Below are 22,165 nucleotides of genomic sequence, written 5' to 3'. Positions count from 1 at the left end.
GTGGTATGCACATGCTGGAATGCCTGTGACATTTCATAGTAAGCATAGATGAGATATCTGGTCAGAAGTATCAAACACAAGCCAAACAAAAATATTCTGAAGTAGAAGTTTGCCTTTGAGCCGATGATACACCTGGAAGGGGCCGCAACACCCAAAGCATGACGTCATATCCAAACGGAGAGACGAAGCAAGCGGAAACCATACCAGAGAAGACTCCAAAAGAGACCACGAGAAATTATTGGAATTATCCCACCTGTACTGAATGCTAATGTCCCTCCAAACTTAAGAGTTGTCCCACTGCCTTGCTTAGAGTAATGAGAAAGGGGCATGATGGGAGAGGCCTGAATTAATTCCCATTGCATTGGCGTTAGAGCCCAATGCCAATTCTCCATCAGCTTTTACTGCATGCCTCTTCCAAAGTTAGAGAATTATTTCTAAGGTGGTAAACCACAGAGGGGACCACCCAAATTTGAGGCAACATGCTACAATTGAATGAGGTTATGATCTTTGCCAGAGTCTACCTGTCTATTATGGGATTGGAGCACCTAAAAAATGTCAATAGAATCGAAAGTGTTCATCATACCTTGTATTCTAAGGATCAGTCAGGATAGATTGGAGCTTTGTGAAGCTGAGAGATTTTGCATTTGCAAGCTGTGATAGTGGAGCCCCGATTGCAATAAGATTTTGATCCCCTTTGCTTAAAGGATAAACAAACCTTGATAGAGGGCCAGTGCTTCAGCTTGTTTTTTTGTGTGTATATGCCTAACCCTTGAGCATAATTAAGTTCACAATTCCCTTGGGGTTTAAGACAACCCGCTCCCCCTGCCTCCAGTACCTGTCACCCCATTTTTTCTGTTTGCTATATGCCAACTCTGATTTCCTTTTTTACATTGTTATTGTCATCAAGAATGTGTCGTTGTTCTCCATCACTATTGAAAAAGAAAAATAATGAAACTGAATAAATGGGAAAGACGTGTATACATTATCATTTCTCACATTTCAAATTAGTTTCAGTTATTAACATTGCTCACCTCGTGCATTTGCCTGTCCCGTTTTATGACACTGTTTTTCATCCTTTTTTAATTGTTACAAAGAAGCAATTTGTTTCACCCTTGCCCCTAACTGTTACAAAATCTTCCACATAGTTGCTTGAATCAGTATTCTTCATTTGTAAGACCTCACATTAGTTAGGTTTGTAACAAGGTGAATGGGAGAATGCATCTTTTCATAAAGAGTAAAAGTACAATCAGATTCTAAAAGCAACACCAGAAGAAGATTCCTTTTGGAGGTAGTACTTGTATCTTTTCCATTCCAACTATTTTTTGGAGAGAATGTTTTAAATATGCAGAAAAAATTATTTTCAAATCTTGACCATTTGCTGTCTTCTGACGATCACCTATCAATTTCTTGCTATGTAGCCAATGTGCATGGGTGTTGTTGCAGCATTTTTCTTGATTGGGAGAAATGCTTTTGTTAGTTACAAGGAGATAAGAGCCTTTGTTCACTTCGACACGGCCTATACAAATGTGGAGATCCCTGTCAAACTCAAGGCAATTCATCTCGAATAGGGCTTTAAGCCTGCTGAGGTTTGAACCTAGATCTTTTGCATGGTGGCACCTGGTCTCAACCACTGTACCAAAGCTCTGGCAGATGTGTCACTACTTAGAATTATAAAATTTAAAACTAAAATGTGAATCATATGATAAAGAATTTAATTCAATTGAACTTTTATTTTTGGGGGATGGTCTCTGACTTCTTGTCGAATTGCTGGGCCCATGACACCCCTGGCACATGCAGATCCCTATTACAGTGGTCAATGATCCCCACAACAGCTGGCATGATGCACACTGTAATGGCTAATGCCCTCATGATAAGTAACACACCCAAAATCCTGTCAAGGTGGAACAACCCTAATCTGGTTGAGGGATTCTGCATGTGTGGCCCTCAGACTAGGTGTGTTGTCCCACACCTGGGGGCACCACAGATGCACCCAGGTCTGGACCTAGTGTGAGTATGTGTACCCCTGGTGTGGGTATGCATTGTGCATGCTCTGGCCACATTACACTATTGTTACATAAATCTATAGGGTCATATTCCTGACACACTAGTCTCTGATAGCCAAACCTTCTGTTATAATTGCATTTGTTTTCTCTTATATGCTACAAATAGAATTATTTAGAGTAGGCTTCTTAATGTCATGATTGGTTTTGCAGAGGGAATATTTTAAGCAAGGAAAAATAGATGAGTTCCTACAAATTCTCGAGGAAGGATCTAGTCGAGGTACCTTATTCTGCTTGAACTTTATGTTTACAAACTTGCTTTGTATCAAAACTAACATAGAATTACCTGAAAAGCATTGCTACATTGACATATGAAATGGGAAGCTACTTGATTATTTTTTAAATGCCTATCAAGGAACCTTCTGTGCTTTGGTTCAAAAGAGAACCTGAATTAAAATAAATGTTCAATTTCTGGTCTGTGAAGTGACAGTTAAGTTTTGTGTGACTGGTTCTTCTGGGAAGTTATCCATTTGTGAGAATTCTGTTACATTTGACACAAATTGATTACTTATACAGATTGAAAATACTTTTAAATGATTCGTTTCAAAGTATTATGTTTCAATTTAAGTAGAATTATTTTTGTTTCGTGTATTTTCTGTCAAACAAATCTACAACCCCAAGTTTTTAGTTCAGGCAAATATCTGGTTTATAGATAGTTTGCATTTTCAGATTATTCTCCACCGAAATATGTATGTAGGTGTTCCCTCCTAGGGGTTGCTATTAAAATTCCCTTTTATGATATATAACCTGTAATATTTTTTCCAGTTGGTCTGGCACGTTTTCTGTCTCTGAAACACCTCTGAGTGTCAGAAGTCTGTCCTATGTATGTATTGAAGAAGAGCTTTTAGAAATTAACTAGTGTTGAATTTTTCAACTCATTATAATCTAATCTGCATTCAAAGATTTAATTCCTACGGTTAACAATTGAAGATTGGGAACACCTATTAAAACAACAGATCTGCATAAACGAAGCACTGTATGAAAACTCAGTATAGACACTGTCTATCATGATATAAGATTGAACCAGTTGAAAACTAGTATTTAGACTTCCATAAATGATAATCTGGAGATTCAGGACAGCTTACTATTAATTTGCAGTAGCTATCACATTCTTTGGTTTTATCTATGAAAAAAAGGAACTACACATCTTGGTAATATGGTATACACACAAGCGTCTCACAAAAACTATATTATCAGATAGTAGCAGAATCACTACTTCTCTAGCTCACTCTTTAGTTGAATCCCTTGTAAGATACCCCCCTTGGAATATCTCAAAGTTTCCCTTAAAATTTCTTTGTTTCTTTGAGTTGGTCACTTTGGGGTTTTGTCAAACAGTTTGAACTTTGTGTCCATGTGGCTGTGTTGGGTTGTGTTATATTCTTTCCACGTAGTTAATAGGGGGTTTGAAGGGCACCCGTAACTCCACTTTATGGGGTCTGGGGCAGCGCCCCGGGAAATTTTGGTTTTGGACCATATGTTAGGTTGGGCGGACCCACCTATGGTTTTGTGCATGATTTTCGCACATGTTTTTTGGACGCGATGGTTTTCGGTCCATGGTATTGGACGCGATGGTTTTCGGTCCATGGTATTGGATGCTTCGGCATGTATAAATATGTATTGTAACATTGAAAGGAACATAATGAAAAATCAAGCTGGTAGTCCCGGTTTTGGGATCCAGGGAAAATCTTTGTGCATATGTGTTTTATGGGTTATGCTCTCGCATTGTTTATTTTCTTTGTTTAAGAATTCGTATGCAGGTAATTTCTGTACAGGGTTAAAACCTACAGGCTGTAGGTGCATTTTCATGTATTTTATTGAATATATGCTTATGGGAACACTTCAAATCAGCAATACATTATTCATACAATACTCAGAAATTGTACAGACCTCTGTTATGATCATACACAGTAATATAACTTCAGATTTATGAGCTGGTATGAAGACTATTACAATGCAAAAAGTATAAAGAACCTGGGTACTCTCTGATAGAGTAATCTGTTAAGTGACAAGATTCCTTTAAACAGTGACAGCAACAAATATTGATCTTCATATCTGGTATGCAGAACTCAGAGGATATCTTCACATACCCAGCAATCAACGCACTCTGAAAGAACACAGAACTCAGCCTCCACAAAGAGTATGCAGAGCCTAGAATGTATAGTCACTAGCAGCAGCATGAATAACTCAAAATTATGGGCTCGGTCCTCTTCAAACAGCAACGCAGCCTCTAAATAATGACAACAACTTGACCTCTGTATAATGACAGTGATTTGACCAGTGAGAGAATGGGTTCTGTCTCGTTAGCCTAGTACCCATGTACCCTTTTCCCCCTTTAGCTTTTTAAAGGTTTTCTTCTAGGAAAATTGTGTTCCCTTTATTAATTTTTCCGTCCTAACCTTTGGGAACTTAATTAGGTTAGCAGAATCATCTCCTTATGTCTCCTAAGTGGATGGGGACTTTACAGTCCTCCCTGCTCAAGATTGTTTGTCCTCAAGCAACTTCAATCCGAGATGTTGGAGCACCTGTTCTCCTTCCCAAGTGGCATCTTTGACAGACAAATCTATCCATTTGACCAGGTATTCTTTAATGGTCCTGTTTCTTAGCTTTCGCTTCCTTAACTCCAAAATTTCCAAGGGACCAGAATCAACTCCCCTTCTTCATCCAATGGTGGAAGCTCAGTAGAAGTGACAATGTGTTGACCCAGGGCCTTCTTGAGGCATGAAACATGGAAGACATTGTGTATCTTACACCCCTTTGGAAGCCCTAGTTCATAGGCCACCTCGTCTATGCGCCTCACAATCCTGTAGGGTCCATAAAATTTGGGTTTCAATTTCTCCTCCCTTCCTCTTAAGTGATGATTGCTAGTGGGCTTGTATATGAAGATATACCAAGTCCCCAAGTTTGAACCTATGCTCCACCTAATGCCTATCTGTATAAAGATCTTGAGCCATCTGCAAATTATCTTTGAGGAGTTGCAGCGTGTCCTGGCTCTCCTGAATCTAGTCCTTAGCTATAGGTGCCCTACTATATCCAAACACCCTATCTACAAATGTTGGTTCATTTTACCCATACTGGGCTTTGAAGGGAGTCATCCCAATCAACATGTGATCAGTGATGTTATAACAATGCTCACCCAAGTGCAACCACTTTATCCAAGCTTTCTGATGGCTTAACACAGTTTCTCAAATAGCCATTTGTTTACTATCTTGGTTTGCCCATCAATCCACAACTGGCAATTAGTACTCGACTTTAACTCTGTCCCAACCAACCTGAACAACTCTTGCCAAAATCCCCCCATGAATGTATTGTCCTTGTCACTGACATGTTGAATTTTCCATGGCATTTGAGAATCTAGCTTAAGGTCTTAGAATCTCTGACACAATTAACTGAAATTTCATAACAAACTACTTTGCACAATGGAATAAATACAACAATAAGTCAACTAGTGCACAAATAGACAACTTTTTAAAATTTTTCAACAACCCAACTTTTTTATATTATCAGACTATAATAAAATTGTCTAGGGCTCTCGTACTAGGGATCATGACCGTCATACAATCACTGATACAAGAATACAAACTAGGGTTTGGTGTCAACAACTATGACAACCAATCTACCCTAAACAAGATACCACTGACAAACTAGTTGATATAGTGCGCTTCACAACTCCACTTGGTCGTACTTTGAAAACATTTAATGGTCCTTTGCTCCCAATTTGCAACTCTGCCTCTATTAATGGATCCTGCTCCTTTAGGTCACTGAACACGAGTCTCCAATATGCCCTTTAGCTGATCATTAGTCCATCAACGATTCAACACATAGGGTCTTCTTGTGAGTTGTTCACAACTTTGTTTGTGAACAACTCTTAGACTGCCTATTGCTGCTCCTCAGCTCTTAGGGACTTTTTCCCTCTATTGCCTTCGTATGCTGCTCCAATGAGGCAAACTTAGGGCATGGAGGCCTGCTCACTATGACTGTTAAATGTCCTCCTCTCACTGTCAACCTAGGGTTGATTCACTAGCCCACTTGCACTGCCACTTCTTCCTTCAAGGGATCAATTGCTAGGCCACTTTACTTTTTCCCTTCTTACAACTGTCAATGTCCTTCTCAACAAGTTGATCTAGGGCATTAAAGATACCTTACTGTTGCCCTCCAAACAAACCTTTAAATGTCCTTCAAATCTGTCTTAACTAAGACAACTCATCCACTAACAACATCAACCAAGGAGAAATACAACCATACCTTAGTAGACTTCTCCTTCATGGCCTGGAGCAATTTCTTCTATGGATTTTGGCCTTGGTTAGGGCTTGTTAACAAACCATGTCAGCGCACCAATGCCGGCCTAAATCACCTCAAAAAACTTTGCTCTCTCCTCTTATAGACTCCTCCCTTCCTGCATTGCTTTCTAGCCTTCTTGAATTGTTGTCCCAACAAGTTTTTGAGCGTAGACTAGCCCTAAATTGAAGAAGCATAGAACCTTGGATGGCTTTCCAACAAAGAATAGCAACATGAATCAGGCACCAAACTAGCCCAAACTTCTCCTCCTAGACCTCGACTTGCACTCCCAAACAAACTCACACTAAACCAATCACAAGAAGATGCAAAACCACTCCATGTTAGCTTTGGTTAGGGTCCTACTAATTTGCGGCCAATTCAGAGATAGTCTTCCTTTGATGTGTTGCTCATTGGATGGTGAAATGATCCTCCAAGTCCCTCCTTTTTATATGTCTCTATGGGTGTAATGAACAACCCTTGAAAGGACACCTCTAAGTTTAGGTTGAATTGATTCATTTGCCACAAACCCATTCTTTGCCACACAAAAATTATTCTCTAAATATACAAGGCCTCTCTTGGTTCTTCAAGCAACCCCTTGCTCCTCTATCATCTTCAAGTGCCAAGTGTCCAAAACTCCTCATGGATTCACACCCACAACTTTGGGTGCAATGCCCACAACTTGGGTACTCTTGCCCACAAAGCCCATGTGGGTCAAATTCCTCCACAACCCTGTACCCTAGGTTTTGGAGTACCTCCCAAGCTACCAATTTCAATAGGACATTGGTCTTTTGTAGTTCATGCAATCAAAATATCTTTCTTAATTTTTTTTTTGTTGCGCTCCCCGTTAATGGCGGTGTTGATCCAACACTCCCGTGTGTTTCGTGGCATGTGCTTAACACTAGCGATGTGTTTGTTTACTAACACCTGCGGGTTTTGGTGTAACGACAATCGTGACTCCAACAAGTGGTATCGGAGCCAAAGGTCTCGAGTTCGAAACACACTTGGCTCGCGTTGAGGGGGGAGATTGTTGCGCTCCCCGTTAATGGCGGTGTTGATCCAACGCTCCTGTGTGTTTCATGGCATGTGCTTAACACTAGCGATGTGTCTGTTTACTAACACCTGTGGGTTTTGGTGTAACGGCAATCGTGACTCCAACAAAATTGCCACCTGTGAAGCCGAATATTGGGAGTGTATGACGAAGAAGTGTGCAAACTTTGTGAGGTAATCAACCACCACAAAAATGCACTCCTTCTCCTTCACCTAAGGTGACTCGGTAATGAAATCCGTAGAAATGCATTCCCATTTTTGCTCCATTATGGGAAGTGGTTGAAATAATCTTGCCATATGAGTGTGCTTTGCTTTATTCTGTTCGCAGATGTTGCACTCCCTCATGAATCTCAATACATCTGTCTTAAGGCCCTTCCACCTGAATTTTTCCTGATCTACCTGTAAGTTTTCAAGTACCTTGGGTGCCTTGCCATTGGTGAGTTGTGTGTTGCCCACATGATCTTTTTTTTTAAGTTGAGACTTTGGTACCAGGTATATCCTGCTTTGTAATAAATAATGTCATCTATGACATAGTACCTGTCATCTTGAATCAACCCATCAAGGATCTCACAAGTAAATTTGTTCTTGGAGTACTCAACCAACAAAAGAGATTTTTAGTCAGTTGAAATCTCCATCATAGAGAGAGAGTGGGTTGCATTCTAGAAAGGGCATCGATTACCACATTGTTTTTGTTCGTAATGCACCCAATTTTGAAATCATAAGCTTGAAGCTTAATGATCCACTTTTACAATCACTCAAATTTTTCTGCTCCATGAGGAACCTTAAACTGTTGTGACATGTTTTCACCTTGAATTTGTTCCCCACCAAGTGTTGTTTGAATTTGGCCAGTGCATGTATGATGACCAATATCTCCTTATCATATATCGAATAATGCTGCTCATATTCCTAGAGTTTGCGGCTCTCAAAAGTAATTTGATTGTTATTCAACATCAACATGACTCCTATCCCTATCCTTGATGCATCACACTCAAGCACAAATCGCTGAGTGAAGTCTGGTAATGCTAGCACATGACATGAACTCATCACTTGTTTCATTTTTCCAAGGTTTCCTATGCTCCCTATGTCTAACAAAAAGCTCCCTTCTTAGTGAGGTTCGTGTTAGAAAATTATAAATTACAGAGCAATGGAACACATAGAATATAGCAGAAATATAAACACAGAAAACGCATAAAACCAGAGAGACACAAATATACGTGGTTCACCCAGTTTGGGCTACGTTCACCCCGAACAGCCAGTCTTTCCTTTTTATTATCCAGCAAAATGAAGAGACACAACCTACAACAGATCTGCTGTAATATCCTCTATTTTCTCTCACAGTCTTGCCTCTGTTTCTCGCTCGGAGAATACACATCTATATCACAGCCTCAATACAATGCCCTCATGCAAAGAGAGGGGTTGCCTTCTAGGGCAAAAGACCCTAAACTAAACATAAGTTCTACTGTTAGATCATTCGCCTAATGAATGGCCCAAATTGACTAGAAATTACTATACTTTTACAAGGCAATTTTACATTTGTTTTTAGCTTCGAGGGCGTTGCCCCCGAAACCCCTGCCGGGGACCGCTGGCCCCCGGACCCCCCAGCCGGGGGGGATCGGCCCCCCCCCCCTCCCCCCCACACTCCCCCGCATGGAGGGGTGTACAAATTTCTTAGGGTATACATCCGGTTGAAACAAAGACCTCTTAAAAATCATGCTCCACACCTAACAATCTCCCACTTGGAGAATGATTGTAGCAACTCCACCGTTGCTTCATTTGCTGGACAATGATTCCTCTTTGGACCTGAATGTTTCTCATCTTCATCTTCATCCTTGAAGACCAATTGAAACTGAGCATATTCTCAGTTTCTCCCTGGTTACAACTTTTGTTAGCATATCTACAAGATTCTAGCTAGTGTGTATCTTTTCCAACTTCAACTCTCCATTTTCCAACACTGATCGTATGAAATGGTACTTGAGTTGTATGTGTTACGTCCTGGAATGAAATGCTGAGTTGTTTGCAAGATGAATGGCACTTTGGCTATCACTGTATAACGTGCCCATATCATGCTTCTTACCCAATTCACCCATAAACCTTTTTAACCAAATCATTTCTTTACTAGCCTCTGTAATAGCAACATACTCTGCTTCTGTTGTTGAAAGTGCAACAACACTTTGGATTTTTGAAACCCAACTGACAGCGATTCCACCTACAGTAAATACATATCCTGTAGTTCTCCTCCTGTTATCTCTGTCACCTACTATATCTGCATCAACATATCCCTGTAGAGAAATGTTTGAACCACCAAAGCATAATGCTTGATTTGTGGTACCTTTCAAATATCTGAGAATCCATTTCACTGCCATCCAATGTTCCTTTCTTGGATTGTTCATGTACCTGCTTACAACTCCCATTGCATGTGCAATATCAGGCCTTGTGTATACCATTGCATACATTAAGCTTCCAACTGCTGATGCATATGGAACTTAGACATATAATCCATGTCTTCTTGGGTTTTTGGGCACATTTTCTTACTAAGTTTGAAATGGCTAGCAGAAGGTGTACTCATTGGTTTTGCATTGTGCATATTAAATATTTTCAACACCTTTTGTATGTACTCATTCTGAGACAATGTTAATTTGCGATTTTTCCTGTTTCTATTTATTCTCATGCCAAGGATTTGTTTTGCAGCTCCCAAATCCTTCATTGCAAATGAAGTTGCTAATTTTCTTTTGAGCACATTTATTTCCTGCATGTTAGACCCTGCAACAAGCATGTCATCCACATACAATAACAATATAATATAGCTGCCATCATTTTGTTTTTTCAGATAAACACAATGATCAGAGTGACATCTAGTATAACTTTGTTAAGACATAAACTTGTCAAATTTTAGATACCATTGCCTTGGAGCCTGTTTTAAGCCATACAAGCTCTTCTTCAACCTGCACACTAGTTTCTCCTCCCATTTCACTTCATATCCTTGTGGCTGCTGCATATATATTTCTTCCTCCAAATCCCCATGGAGAAACGCTGTCTTTACATCTAACTGCTCAAGATGCAAATCTTCAACTGCTACTAGACTAAAAATAGTTATGATTGAAGTCATTTTAACAACAGGAGAAAATATTTCATCAAAATCAATCCTTTCTTCTGTGCAAACCCCTTCACCACAAATCTAGCGTTGTACCTTTGTTTTCCTCAATCTTCTTCCTTTAGCCTGTAAACCCATTAGTTTTTCAATGTAGTTTTTCCTGCAGGCAACCTGACTAAGTCCCAAGTCTGGTTATGCGTTAAGGATTCCATCTCTTCTTCCATGGCTAGCTCCCACTTCTTCCTGCTTTCAACTTGCATTGCTTCTTCATAACATTTGGGTTCACCAGAATCAGTGAACAATAAATAATATAATGAAGGAGAGTATCGTTCAAGGGGTATACTTATCCTGGTAGATCTTCTAACACCACTTTCAGGTGTTTGGGGTGCATGTTGCTGTTGTGGTGGTTGCTGTTGTTGTGGTTGTTTATTATTATTTTCAGGCACCTTTACTTTTCAGTGATCTCATCAAGAACTGTGTATTTCTTGTTTTCTTTTTCCTGTTGCTTTTATTGCAACTGATTTTTATATAAGACCTTTTCATTGAATATTACATCTCTGCTCCTAATGATTTTGTGATTTTCATAATCATATAAGCGATAACCAAAATCATTAACACCATATTCAATAAAGGTACACTTCTTTGATTTTGCCTCAAGCTTTGTTCTATTTTCTTTATTAATATGGACAAATGCCTCACAACCAAAAGGCTTTAAAAAAGAGTAGTTTACCTTTTTACCTGTCCAAGCTTCCTCTGGAACACCACCATCCAAGGAACTTGAAGGCCCTCTGTTTATTAGATAAACAACAGTATCTACATCATCTGCCCAAAATCGTAAAGGCAATCCTGCATGCAATCTCATGCACCTTGCACGCTCCATGATTGTTCCGTACATCCTTTCTGACACACCATTTTCTTGTGGTGTTCTTGGAACTGTCTTCTCTCTGCGAATTCTATGCTCTGAACAGTACTTATCAAACTCTTTATTGCAATATTCACCTCCATTGTCTGATCTGAGACACTTCAAGTTCTTTCCTGTTTCAATTTCAACCAAAGCTTTCCATTTCTTGGAAGTATCAAATACATCAGATTTATTCTTAATACAATAAATCCAAGTTTTTCTAGTTGCATCATCAATAAAAGTAACATAATAACGAGAGCCACTGAGAGATGATACCTAAGCAGGTCCCCATATATCTGTATGCACAAGCTCTAATTTTTTGCTCTTCTTTTCTTTCCCAACTAAGAAATCTGACTCTCTTCTGTTTTACATAAATGCAATTCTCACAGAAGTCCAAATCAACATTCTTCAAACCTGGCAACAAATTCCTTGAGTGAAGAATCTTCATCCCGTTCTCACTCATGTGTCCGAGCCTATGATGCCATAATGCTGCATCTGCTCCTTTGGAAGTTAAAGCATTAACTGAGTTAGAAATACCATTGCATAAATACAATGTACCAACCTTTTCGCCTTTTGCTATTACCAGGGCTCCTTTGGTGACCTTCCAAGCTTTATCTGTGAAAGTTGTCACACAACCTTCACCGCCTAACAACCCTGTTGAAATCAGATTTTCTTCAGATCTGGAACATGCCTTACCTCCTTTAGTAGCCATTGGTTTCCATTTTGCTATTTTACAAGAACCTTACCCATTCCAACAATTTTACAGGGTTTATCATCACTCAAACGGACTTGTCCAAAATCTCCTTGAACATAGTCATGAAAGTATTTCTTATCAGGTGTGGCATGGAATGAGGCCCCTGAATCTACCACCCAGGAATCAATAATATTTTCGAAAGAAATAATCAAAGCATCTTGTAACACCTCACTTGTCACATTTGCTTCATGATTGTTTTCTTGCTGTGCATCTCTTTCTTTTCCCTTTCGAGATCTACAGTCTTTTTTTAGGTGTCCTTTCTTTCTACATTTCCAGCACACTATCCCCGATCTGGACTTGGATCTGCCTTTCTTTGATTTACTGCGATATCCTGAGCTCTTTTCCCTTTCCATTTTTCTTCCCCTAGACTCTGCACTCAAAGCATTACCCAATGTCTCACCGGAGCTTTTCTGTCGCATTTCCTCGCTAAGGATAGCACCGGCAATATCATCAAACTTTAAAGTACTGGATCCAGAAACAGAGTTACTAATGGCCAATTACTAAACCATTCCAACTTTCTGGCAATGAGCACAAGAATAACAGAGCTCTAACTTCATCATCAAAGTTTACCCCTACAGAACTTAACTGACTTGTAACAGTATTAAAATCATTTAAATGGTCTACAATAGATCCACCTTCCGACATCTTCATATTAAATAACTGTTTCATAAGGAATACCTTGTTTGAGGCTGAGGGTTTTTCATATAGTTTCGCCAACGCCTTAATCAAACCCTCTGTCGTTCTTTCCTTCGAAATGTTGAAGGCGGCCGACACTGCGAGGCACAACTGTACTGTTCCGAGTGCCTTTCTATCGAAAATGTTCCATTCTTCATCTGTCATACCTGTCGACATCTTTGTTTTTCCACCCAATGGTAGGTACAGATCTTTCTGATACAGATAATCTTCCATCTGCATCTTCCACAGCGAGAAGTTTTGGCCATTAAATTTCTTGACCCTAAACTTACCATCTTCTGCCATTGCTCCCACTCGAACGAGGAACCCTTCTTTCTTGCGAGTTTATCAGCCAAATAGACCTTTGGCTTTGATACCAGTTGTTAGAAAATTATAAATTACAGAGCAATGGAACACATAGAATATAGCGGAAAGATAAACACAGAAAATGCATAAAACCAGAGAGACAGATATACGTGGTTCACCCAGTTTTGGCTACGTCCACCCCGAACAGCCAGTCCTTCCTTTTTATTATCCAACAAAATGAAGAGACACAACCTACAACAGATTTGCTGTAATATCCTCTATTTTTCTCTCACAATCTCGCCTCTCTGTTTCTCGCTCGGAGAATACACATCTATATCACAGCCTCAATACAATGCCCTCATACAAAGAGAGGGGTTGCCTTCTAGGGTAAAAACGCTAAACTAAACATAAATTCTACCGTTAGATCATCTGCCTAATGAACGGCCCAGATTGACTAGAAATTACCATACTTTTACAAGGCAATTTTACATCTGTTTTTAGCTTCGAGGGCGCTGCCCCTGAAACCCCTGCCTGGGGACTGCTGGCCCCTGGACCCCCCAGCCGGGGGGGATCGGCTGCCCCGAACCCCCACGGGGGGGACAAATCCCCCCCACACCCCCCTGCATGGAGGGGTGTACAAACTTCCTGGGGTATACATCCAGTTGAGACAAAGACCTCTAAAAAATCATGCTCCACACCCAACAGTCCGTGAGAGGTGCTGTCAGCTATGAGTACCCCTTAACAAACTTCTTGTTGAAATATGTAACTAGGTTCAATTACACACAAGCACGAATAACTTAGTGAAGTCTGGTAATGCTAGTATAAGACATGAACTCATCACTTGTTTCATCTTCTTAAAGGTTCCCTATGCTCCCTGTGTCCAACAAAAAGCTCCCTTCTTAGTGAGGTTTGTAAGAGGTGTTGTCCCCTTAACAAACTTCTTGTTGAAATATGTAATATGTAACTAGGTTCGGTCTTTATAATGTCTTATGTAATCTTAATTTTACGTATTTGATGTAAAGATAAAAGAAAATTTATTAATATTATTTTATAGCATGGGTTTCATGCTCCAGGTCAATTTATTTATAGGTCAAGCACCCATTGTGTGCTTCTAGGGCTTTGTCATAAAGTCTAGGAGTCAGAGTCATTGTCATATGTAAAATATCCTACTGGGCATCTTATATCATGGAAGAAGAATTTATGTAAGTCCAATTTGTGTCATAAAGTCCCTCCAAGACCAAGTCGGCTTGCAAGAATCAAGTCGGCCTACAATGATGAAGTCAGCCTAATTAGGGCTCCCTAGAAGCCTATATATAAGAGGTACTCGACCTCATTTGGAACACATCCAAGAAGCTCATTGAAGGACATGAAGGAGATCTAAAAAGTGAAAAAAGAAGAGGAAAAATAAAGGACAAGAAAGAGAAATTTTTGAAGACTATTTTGGGCTACTTCCTCTCACACGTGCAAAATTAGGTCATCGATTTTGTTTCAGAAAGAACCTAATTACAACCGCCTTAAGAAGCCGAAATTCTAAAGAGAAAGAAGCACCTTGAGCGAAGGAAGGAGACCCATCTTACCATATTCCATCCACACATGCGTACTAGGGTTTTTACAGTTAGGCCGAAAATTGCAGTCATAAGTTGCAAGTCCGAAATTGAGGCCGAAAGAGAAGTTGTAGCAGTTGTGAAGTGAGTTTGACTTAGGTTGAATTTGTAAGAAACAATTTCATCAAGGTGAAGTTTGACTTGGTCTTGGGTCTTAGGTCTTGGAATTCATCATTTGAAGATTCTATAAGAAGAGAAGAATTCTTGTGGGTTTTCCTCTCAAAGGGAGAGGTTTTTGCCTTGGCTAGCAACCTATATCTTGTGTCCTCTTGTTCGATTGATCTTCATAGTTTGGTAGTTGTTTGATGATAAGAACACAATAATAATCAAGTAAAGAGGAAACTAATTACAAGTACATTAAGTTAAGTAAAAGAACATCACAAGCAGTTATCAAAGTAAGAGAAATCATCCCAATCTAGCTGCCCTATATTTCTCAACATGGTTTTAGAGCTAAGGTGACAAGAAGAGGCAGTTTGAAGATCACTCAATTGAAGAAGGATACATAAGGGCCAAACATAAGAAGAGCATCGAGGAAATCAAGTCATCAAGGAGAGCTAAAGAGCACTGAGGAGGACTAGTCTACACATCATCTTGAAGGAAGGAGCTCTTGGAAGAAGAAGAAAACCTCAAGGACCTCACCTTCACTCGAAGACTCTACACACGAAGTATTCTTGGAAGCCTTCACATTCTACACTATATCCAAAGGAAGCAAGAAGAGCACTCCATCACTAAAAGAATCAAGGCAATCTCCCTCTCTTGGAAGAAGAGATCACATTTAAACATCCTTGAAGAAGATCATCTCTCCCCATCTTGAAGAAGAAGCATTGTCTTTTGAAGAAAGAAGATCATCAAGGAAGCAATCATCATCAAGGAGGCATCTTCAATTGTCAGCAACAAAGGAGTAGTGGAAGTCAACATCATCAAGAAGGCATCTAGTGGAAGACATCTCATCAAGGAAGCATCTAGTCACGGAGGCATCTTTATTCATCAAGGAAGTACTTTACATTTATATCTTAATCTACAACTCATGACTTCTTTCTGCAAGGAGAACAATAAACTTGTTGGGACAACGAACTACCTTGCGTGGAAGAAGATAATAAATTTGATCTTCTTAGAAAATGTAGTGAATATGTCTCAGGTCCAATCACCAAACCTCCACAAGAGCAATCTCAAGCACTATCAAAGTATATGAAGGGAGAAATAAGAGCTCAAAGAATATTCATTGAATCAATCAAGGATTTCCTCATTCCCTATGTAGCAAAGTTGAAGACATCAAAAGAGACCTATGACAAATTGGTCGAATTGTTCTGTAAACACTGTAGGAGAAATAACATCACTAAGAATTGAACTATACAAGATGAAAGTATAAAGGGAAGGAGTAGCCTCATACCTTATGAAGGTATCTCAAATAAGAGATCAACTACAAGAGCTAGGAGAAACAATGTTTGATCGAGAAATGACCACCTTTGTACTCAATGCAATACTAGATGAATGGGGCAACTTTGTATCTACTATCAATGGAAATAAGGAAACTACTCCATTCAATGATCTATGGTCACTATGTAAAATTGAAGAAACAAGATTAAAAGCAAAGAATGATTTTGGTTCAAGTGAACAAACTCAAGCATATGCAACTATGGCAGGGAGGAAAGGGAAGTTTGGAAAGTTTGAAACTCGGAAGAATTTTCAAAAGAAAATCGACATGTCTGAGATTCAATGTTATGAATGTAATGAATATGGGCACTTCAAAAGGAATTGTCCTAAACTCAAGAAGGACAACAAGAAAAGAAAGGAAAGAAATGAAACCCATGTCACCAAAGAAGAAGAACCGAAAAAGAAGTCAAAGGAGGAGGAAGTGAAAGACCTTTACTATGACTAAGATAATAGTCATGACAATTATGATAAAGATGCATTATAGCAGTGATTCAGATGGCATTGTATTTAGATGGTTGAAACAGTCATAGTACATGATCGAAAGGAAGTAGCTCATGACATCATCATTAGAATCATAGAAGGATAACCAAAGTAAGCAGTTTATATGGTTGGAGAGTCATCTAGCAAAATGGGAAGACAAGAGTTTGTCACACCTCATCATCAAGAAAGAAGCATTTGCAGAATGAGGATCATTAAGATCCTCCATTGGAATCTCTGTTAAAAGGTTCACCTTTACTTAGAAGAAGCAAGTGTCTCATAGATAGTCTATAGTCCACCTAGTGTGGAATCTATTGGTTAGAAGGATGAAGGTATGGTGATAGAGAAGTGCAGCATGTCAAATTGGTTGAAGCATTTTTCAAGCAAGGAAAGGAAGCTGCTGAAGGAACCCTAGATGAACACATGAAGAAAAGGGTATGCATATATTTGTTAACTTTGATAGATGGATAAAGTCATGTCATCATATGGTTGCAGATAGAATGGTTAACATGCTCTATCTCATGAGCATGATGAAAGAAGGAACTCTTCCTTATGTATGATGTATGAAGGCATGAATGCACTATGAATCAATATGAATATGACGTCATGGAAAATATGAGGTGGTTGGTAGCCATTGTTTCTATGATGAAGGAACTATGTATTGAGATCCCAAGAAAGTAGTATATGAAGACACTGGAAGAAGAGTTCAAAAGGATGTACCTATATCCACTTGAGATGAGATGAGTGATCAACATCTGAGAACAATTAGAACGATTAGCTATGACATCTCCATGAAAACCTTGATGAGTATGAAGAAAGGAGAAAAACTTTGGTAATGAATGTCTTAGAGACGGATTCATACAGTATGCAAAAGGATGTTGATGTTGCAAGTAGCAGATGTTATGACAAAGGGCCATCATAAAAGAGGTAATTTTGATTTGATGTGCATTTTTTATTTTTGAAAGAAAGCATTTGGTTGGGTTGGAATAGGGATACTAAGAGAAGGTTGTAGAAATTTATCTACAACTAGTAAGATTGGATAGAAGATCCTGAAAGAAACATGACTTGGAAGAGGTACCGGTATGAAAGATAGCAAGATGATGGCAAATGAAGGTCACTTTCCGATAAAGAGAAGGATGACGTGACTATTGGTTCAACACTATGTTTTATTGAAGCAAAGTGATGTAGAAGATGGTTGAAACCCTATGAAGAAGTTATGAAAGAAGATGGCTCCATGATGAAGAAGTTAAAGTTCATCCATGACATGATGATGCAGAAAGGAGAACCCCTACAAGCCGTTGATAGTACCATGATACCCACTAAAGAACAGATAACTGTTGTTGGAAACAAGTCCCTAGTTAAGAGGGAGCTTGGGTATATTCCTTTCATGTAAAGGAATGAGTAGATCCTCCCTGGTTATGAGGGAGAGATAGACACATCATTCTTGTCTTCATTATGAAGAAAGAATGGAGGATTGGGTAAGCATGTGAGGCATATACCGATACTCTTTGAGGATGAGGTAGGGCATCCAATAGGTATGAGTAGTCGAAGAGAAAATTCCTTGAGGATGTGAAAATCCAAGACAGGAATGGTCCTAGAAGCACATACCTTGTGAACATGTGAACATTGGATGGGCTATATGCCTTGAGAGACAATGATGAAGGTGTCTGTTAGTCATTGTCTCCCTAACATTGTGCTTTAATCTAGTGGAAAGATAGAGCTGTTAGTCAAGGCCTTGCTATATGACAATGTTGGTTGATATGATGAGATGCAATGATATAAGCAAATAAGATAGCTTAACAATCCGACTCTTCTTATGAGAATTCTTTAGTATGAGAATGTCCACGCACAATTATGATTACCTCCCTAGTTAAGAGGGAGTGTTGAAATATGTAACTAGGTTCGATCTTTAGAATGTCTGATGTAATCTTAATTTTATGTATTTGATGTAAAGAGAATAAAATTTATTATTATTTTTTATAGTATGGGTTTCATGCTCTAGGTCAATTTATTTATAGGTCAAGCATCCATTGTGTGCTTCTAGGGCTTTGTCATAAAGTCTAGGAGTCAAAGAGTCATTGTCATGTGTAAAAGACCCTATTCGACATCTTGTAACATGTAAGAAGAATTTATGTAAGTCAAATTTGTGTCATAAAGTCCCTCCAAGAACAAGTCTGCCTGCAAGAAGTCAAGTCGGCCTACAATAATGAAGTCGGCCTAATTAGGGCTCCCTAGAAGCCTATATATAAGAGTCACTCAAACTGATTTGGAACACATCCAAGAAGCTCATTGATGGACAAGAAGTAGACCTAAAAAGTGGAAAAAGAAGAGGAGAAATAAAGGACAAGAAAGAAAAGTTTTTGAAGATTGTTTTGGGTTACTTCCTCTCACACGTGTGAAATTAGGGCATTGATTTTGTTGCAACAAGAACCTAATTACAATCACTTAAAGAAGCCGAGTTTTTGTCTTAAAAGGAGTCAAGCTTGTAAGTCGAAATTCCAAGGAGAAAGAAGCACCTTGAGTGAAGGAAGAATGAGACCCATCTTACCATATTCCATCCACATGTTCGAGCTAGGGCTTTTGTACTTAGGCTGAAAATTGCAGTCATAAATTGCAGGTCCAAAATTGAGGTCAAAGGAGAAGTTGCAGGAGTTGTGATGCAAGTTTGACTTGGGTTGAGTTTATGAGAAACAATTTCATCAAGGAGAAGTTTGACTTGGTCTTGGAAGGGTCTTTGTCTTGGGTCTTAGGTCTTGGAATTCATCATTTGAAGATTCTATAAGAAGAGAAGAATTCTTGTGGGTTTTCCTCTCAAAGGGAGAGGTTTTGGCCCTGGCTAGCAACCTATATCTTGTGTTCTCTTGTTTTATTGATCTTCATAGATTGGTAGTTGTTTGATGGTAAGAACACAATAATAATCAAGTAAAGAAGAAACTAATTACAAATACATCGAGTTAAGTAAAAGAGCATCAGAAGCAGTTATCAAAGTAAGAGAAATCATCCTAATCTAGCTGCCCTAGATTTCTCAACACTTCTTGTAATAGGTGTAGAGACCTAGGAAGCTTTTTTAGTTCTATCACTTTCTTTGGGGTAGGCCACTCGATGATTGCCTTGATTTTCTCCTAATGTACCTAGACCTCATTTTGCCCAATCACGTGCCCCAAATAAAGCATCTTAGTCATACCAAACTCACATTTGGACTCTTTTGCATAGAGCTTTTGTTCTTCCAAAATTCCCAACACCTTGTCCAAATGCTTGAGATGATCCTCTCAAGTCTTGTTATAAATAAGTATGTCATCAAAGAAAACGAACAAATACCTCTGCAATTATTTATTGAACATGCATGTCATGCAAGACTGAAATGTAGCAGGGGCATTGGTTAGCCCAAATGGCATAACCAAAAACTCATAGTCCCCATAATGGCACCAGAAAGTAGTGTTCGAGATACCCTGTTCGTAAACTTTGATTTGATGGTAGCCAAAGCGAAGATCAATCTTCGAGAAGTATTTGGCTTCCTTCAATTCATCCATCAGCTCATCAATCCTCGGGTTGGATACTAGTTCTTGATTGTTTTCTTATCAAGCCCCCAATAATTGATGCACATACTCTAGGTGTCGTCTTTCTTCTTGGCCAACATAACTGAAGTAGCAAATAGACTAGAACTAGGATGAATGTGGCCCAACCACAACAACTCTTTGATTGTCCTCTCGATCTTGTCTTTTTATACCTTAGGATGACGGTAGGGGCTAGCTATGGATGCTTGAACCTCATCTAACTCGATGACATGCCCAAATCATTTATTTGGTGGTCTACTTGGAGGAATATCACCAAATACCTTTTGATGTTTTTGGAGCAATGCCTAGATATCCTCTGGATACTGTTGAGGTTGATCTGGTGGCTTCTTGTCAGAAATGTAACATTCAACTGCCCATTCTATGTCTCCATGCCACAACACTGCCTCCATGATGTGGGATGACACTATCTTGGGTGGCTATTGATGCATGGCCCATAAGTCTACCTTTTTTTGCCATCTTGGTTTGTGAACTCCATTTCCATCCTCCTTTGATCTATAGTGTACCTCCCATTTGAATATAACCACTAAACTCTGAGTATCACATTTGTATCCGATACATCCACCACAAAAAGTCACCTGTCATTGTGTAATTTCCCCATTGATATTTTTAGTGTAGTGTTCTTGAGAAATTAGTTGTCCGAGAGACAAAGTAGCCTATCGATCCTTGTAGGCTATAGTCATTGATAAATGGGGAAAACCAAAAATACCTAATGGTTGGGAAAGTTTTGGGGTAAATGGGCGTTGAAATCCAAAGTTGGGGTTTTGAGTGAACCTCATCCAATTAAGGAGAACGATCCCATTAAGGAAATCTATAAATTCAAGAGGGTTGATTCCGTTTGGATCATCATTGGATTGGATCAATTATGTTTGCTTTCTTTGAGCTTGAGGCTTTGAAGGTTTTAAGTCCCCCTTTTTCCCTATCAATTTCGGCGGTGAAAGATTCCACCCTTGTTGTTAAACCCATTTTTATTTTTCTATCTTTTTACCTTGTTCTGGCATAGGAATTTCTGTGGGAAGTTTTGGTCTGAAGGGCTTCATTAAGACCGGCAAATTGTCCTAAGGTAAGCTTATTTATGGCAAGCAAGTTCGAATCTATTTCTGATTATACGAGTTGACTTAAAGAGGAATCAAAGTCCTGGACATAATAACTTTGAAACAAATGCATTGCCCGAGGGTTCTGAATTAGTTAGAATTTGCATAAACTTTTGCAGCCATATCCATATGGTCAAATCTGAACTTGTGATCAGTAGCTTATAACGATTAACAAAGGTGGTTTGGATTATGTGTGCTTGCTTATTGTTGGATGATTCACTATTGAATTATTGGGCTAGTTTTATGGTTGAAAAGGTATTGCTTTGACGAGATTATTTGTTTAATGGGTTGTTGGATTGTTGAATATGACTTTGTTTGGTTAAGGCTACTTTATTATTGGGGAATAAATTGTTTAATCATTGTATTAACTGAAATTGTCATATTAGGAAAGGAAAGTTGTGCTATAGGAATCTCTAGGGAAAATTACCCTAGTTTATTACAATGGTATCAGAGCTGGCTCGCTTGCCAACCTAGAGGGTGTTTAAATATGGGAACCCTCGGGAAACAATACTCGGTGAAGAGTATGCAAGGCCTTGGCGACAGTTGGAAAGGCAAAGTGCGAAAACCATGGAAGAATCACAATATTGGAACAAAAGGGCTTTTGAGGAATTGAAGAAGTTGGAGGCAAAGAATAAAATAGATCAATCTTTCGAATCTAATGACAGGAGCTCAACCCTTAAAAGTACTCAACCGTTTGGAATAATTCAATTTTCAACACCAAATTTTGGCCTAAGTACTCTTGCTTTTGACAATAACTTGTTTCCTAATACCACATCAACAATGATGTCATAGAGCAAGCTAGCAAGCCTCGTACAATCAACTCCTTCCTTGTTCAACGAGCTTCCATCACCAAATCATGCCCAGACATAGGGTGCATT

The 22,165-nt window shown here is 39.1% G+C and overlaps 1 protein-coding gene across 1 annotated transcript in view; it reads left to right on the top strand.

The window, feature by feature from the left end:
- Positions 1-22,165, top strand: part of LOC149256245 (protein CTR9 homolog) — a 194,752-nt gene that overhangs the window by 22,547 nt on the left and 150,040 nt on the right. The window contains exon 2 of the mRNA XM_089460704.1: positions 2,214-2,280. Within this exon, the coding sequence (XP_089316830.1) occupies positions 2,214-2,280 (67 nt within the window). The remainder of the gene's footprint in view (positions 1-2,213; positions 2,281-22,165) is intronic.

This window comes from Pinus tabuliformis, chromosome 7 (genome assembly GCF_031772625.1).
Source record: "Pinus tabuliformis cultivar Carrire ecotype Pingquan chromosome 7, CPIR1, whole genome shotgun sequence".
NCBI classification, from domain to species: Eukaryota; Viridiplantae; Streptophyta; class Pinopsida; order Pinales; family Pinaceae; genus Pinus; species Pinus tabuliformis.
Note: the sequence above shows the minus strand (reverse complement) of the source record. Positions and strands in the feature narration are given on the sequence as shown.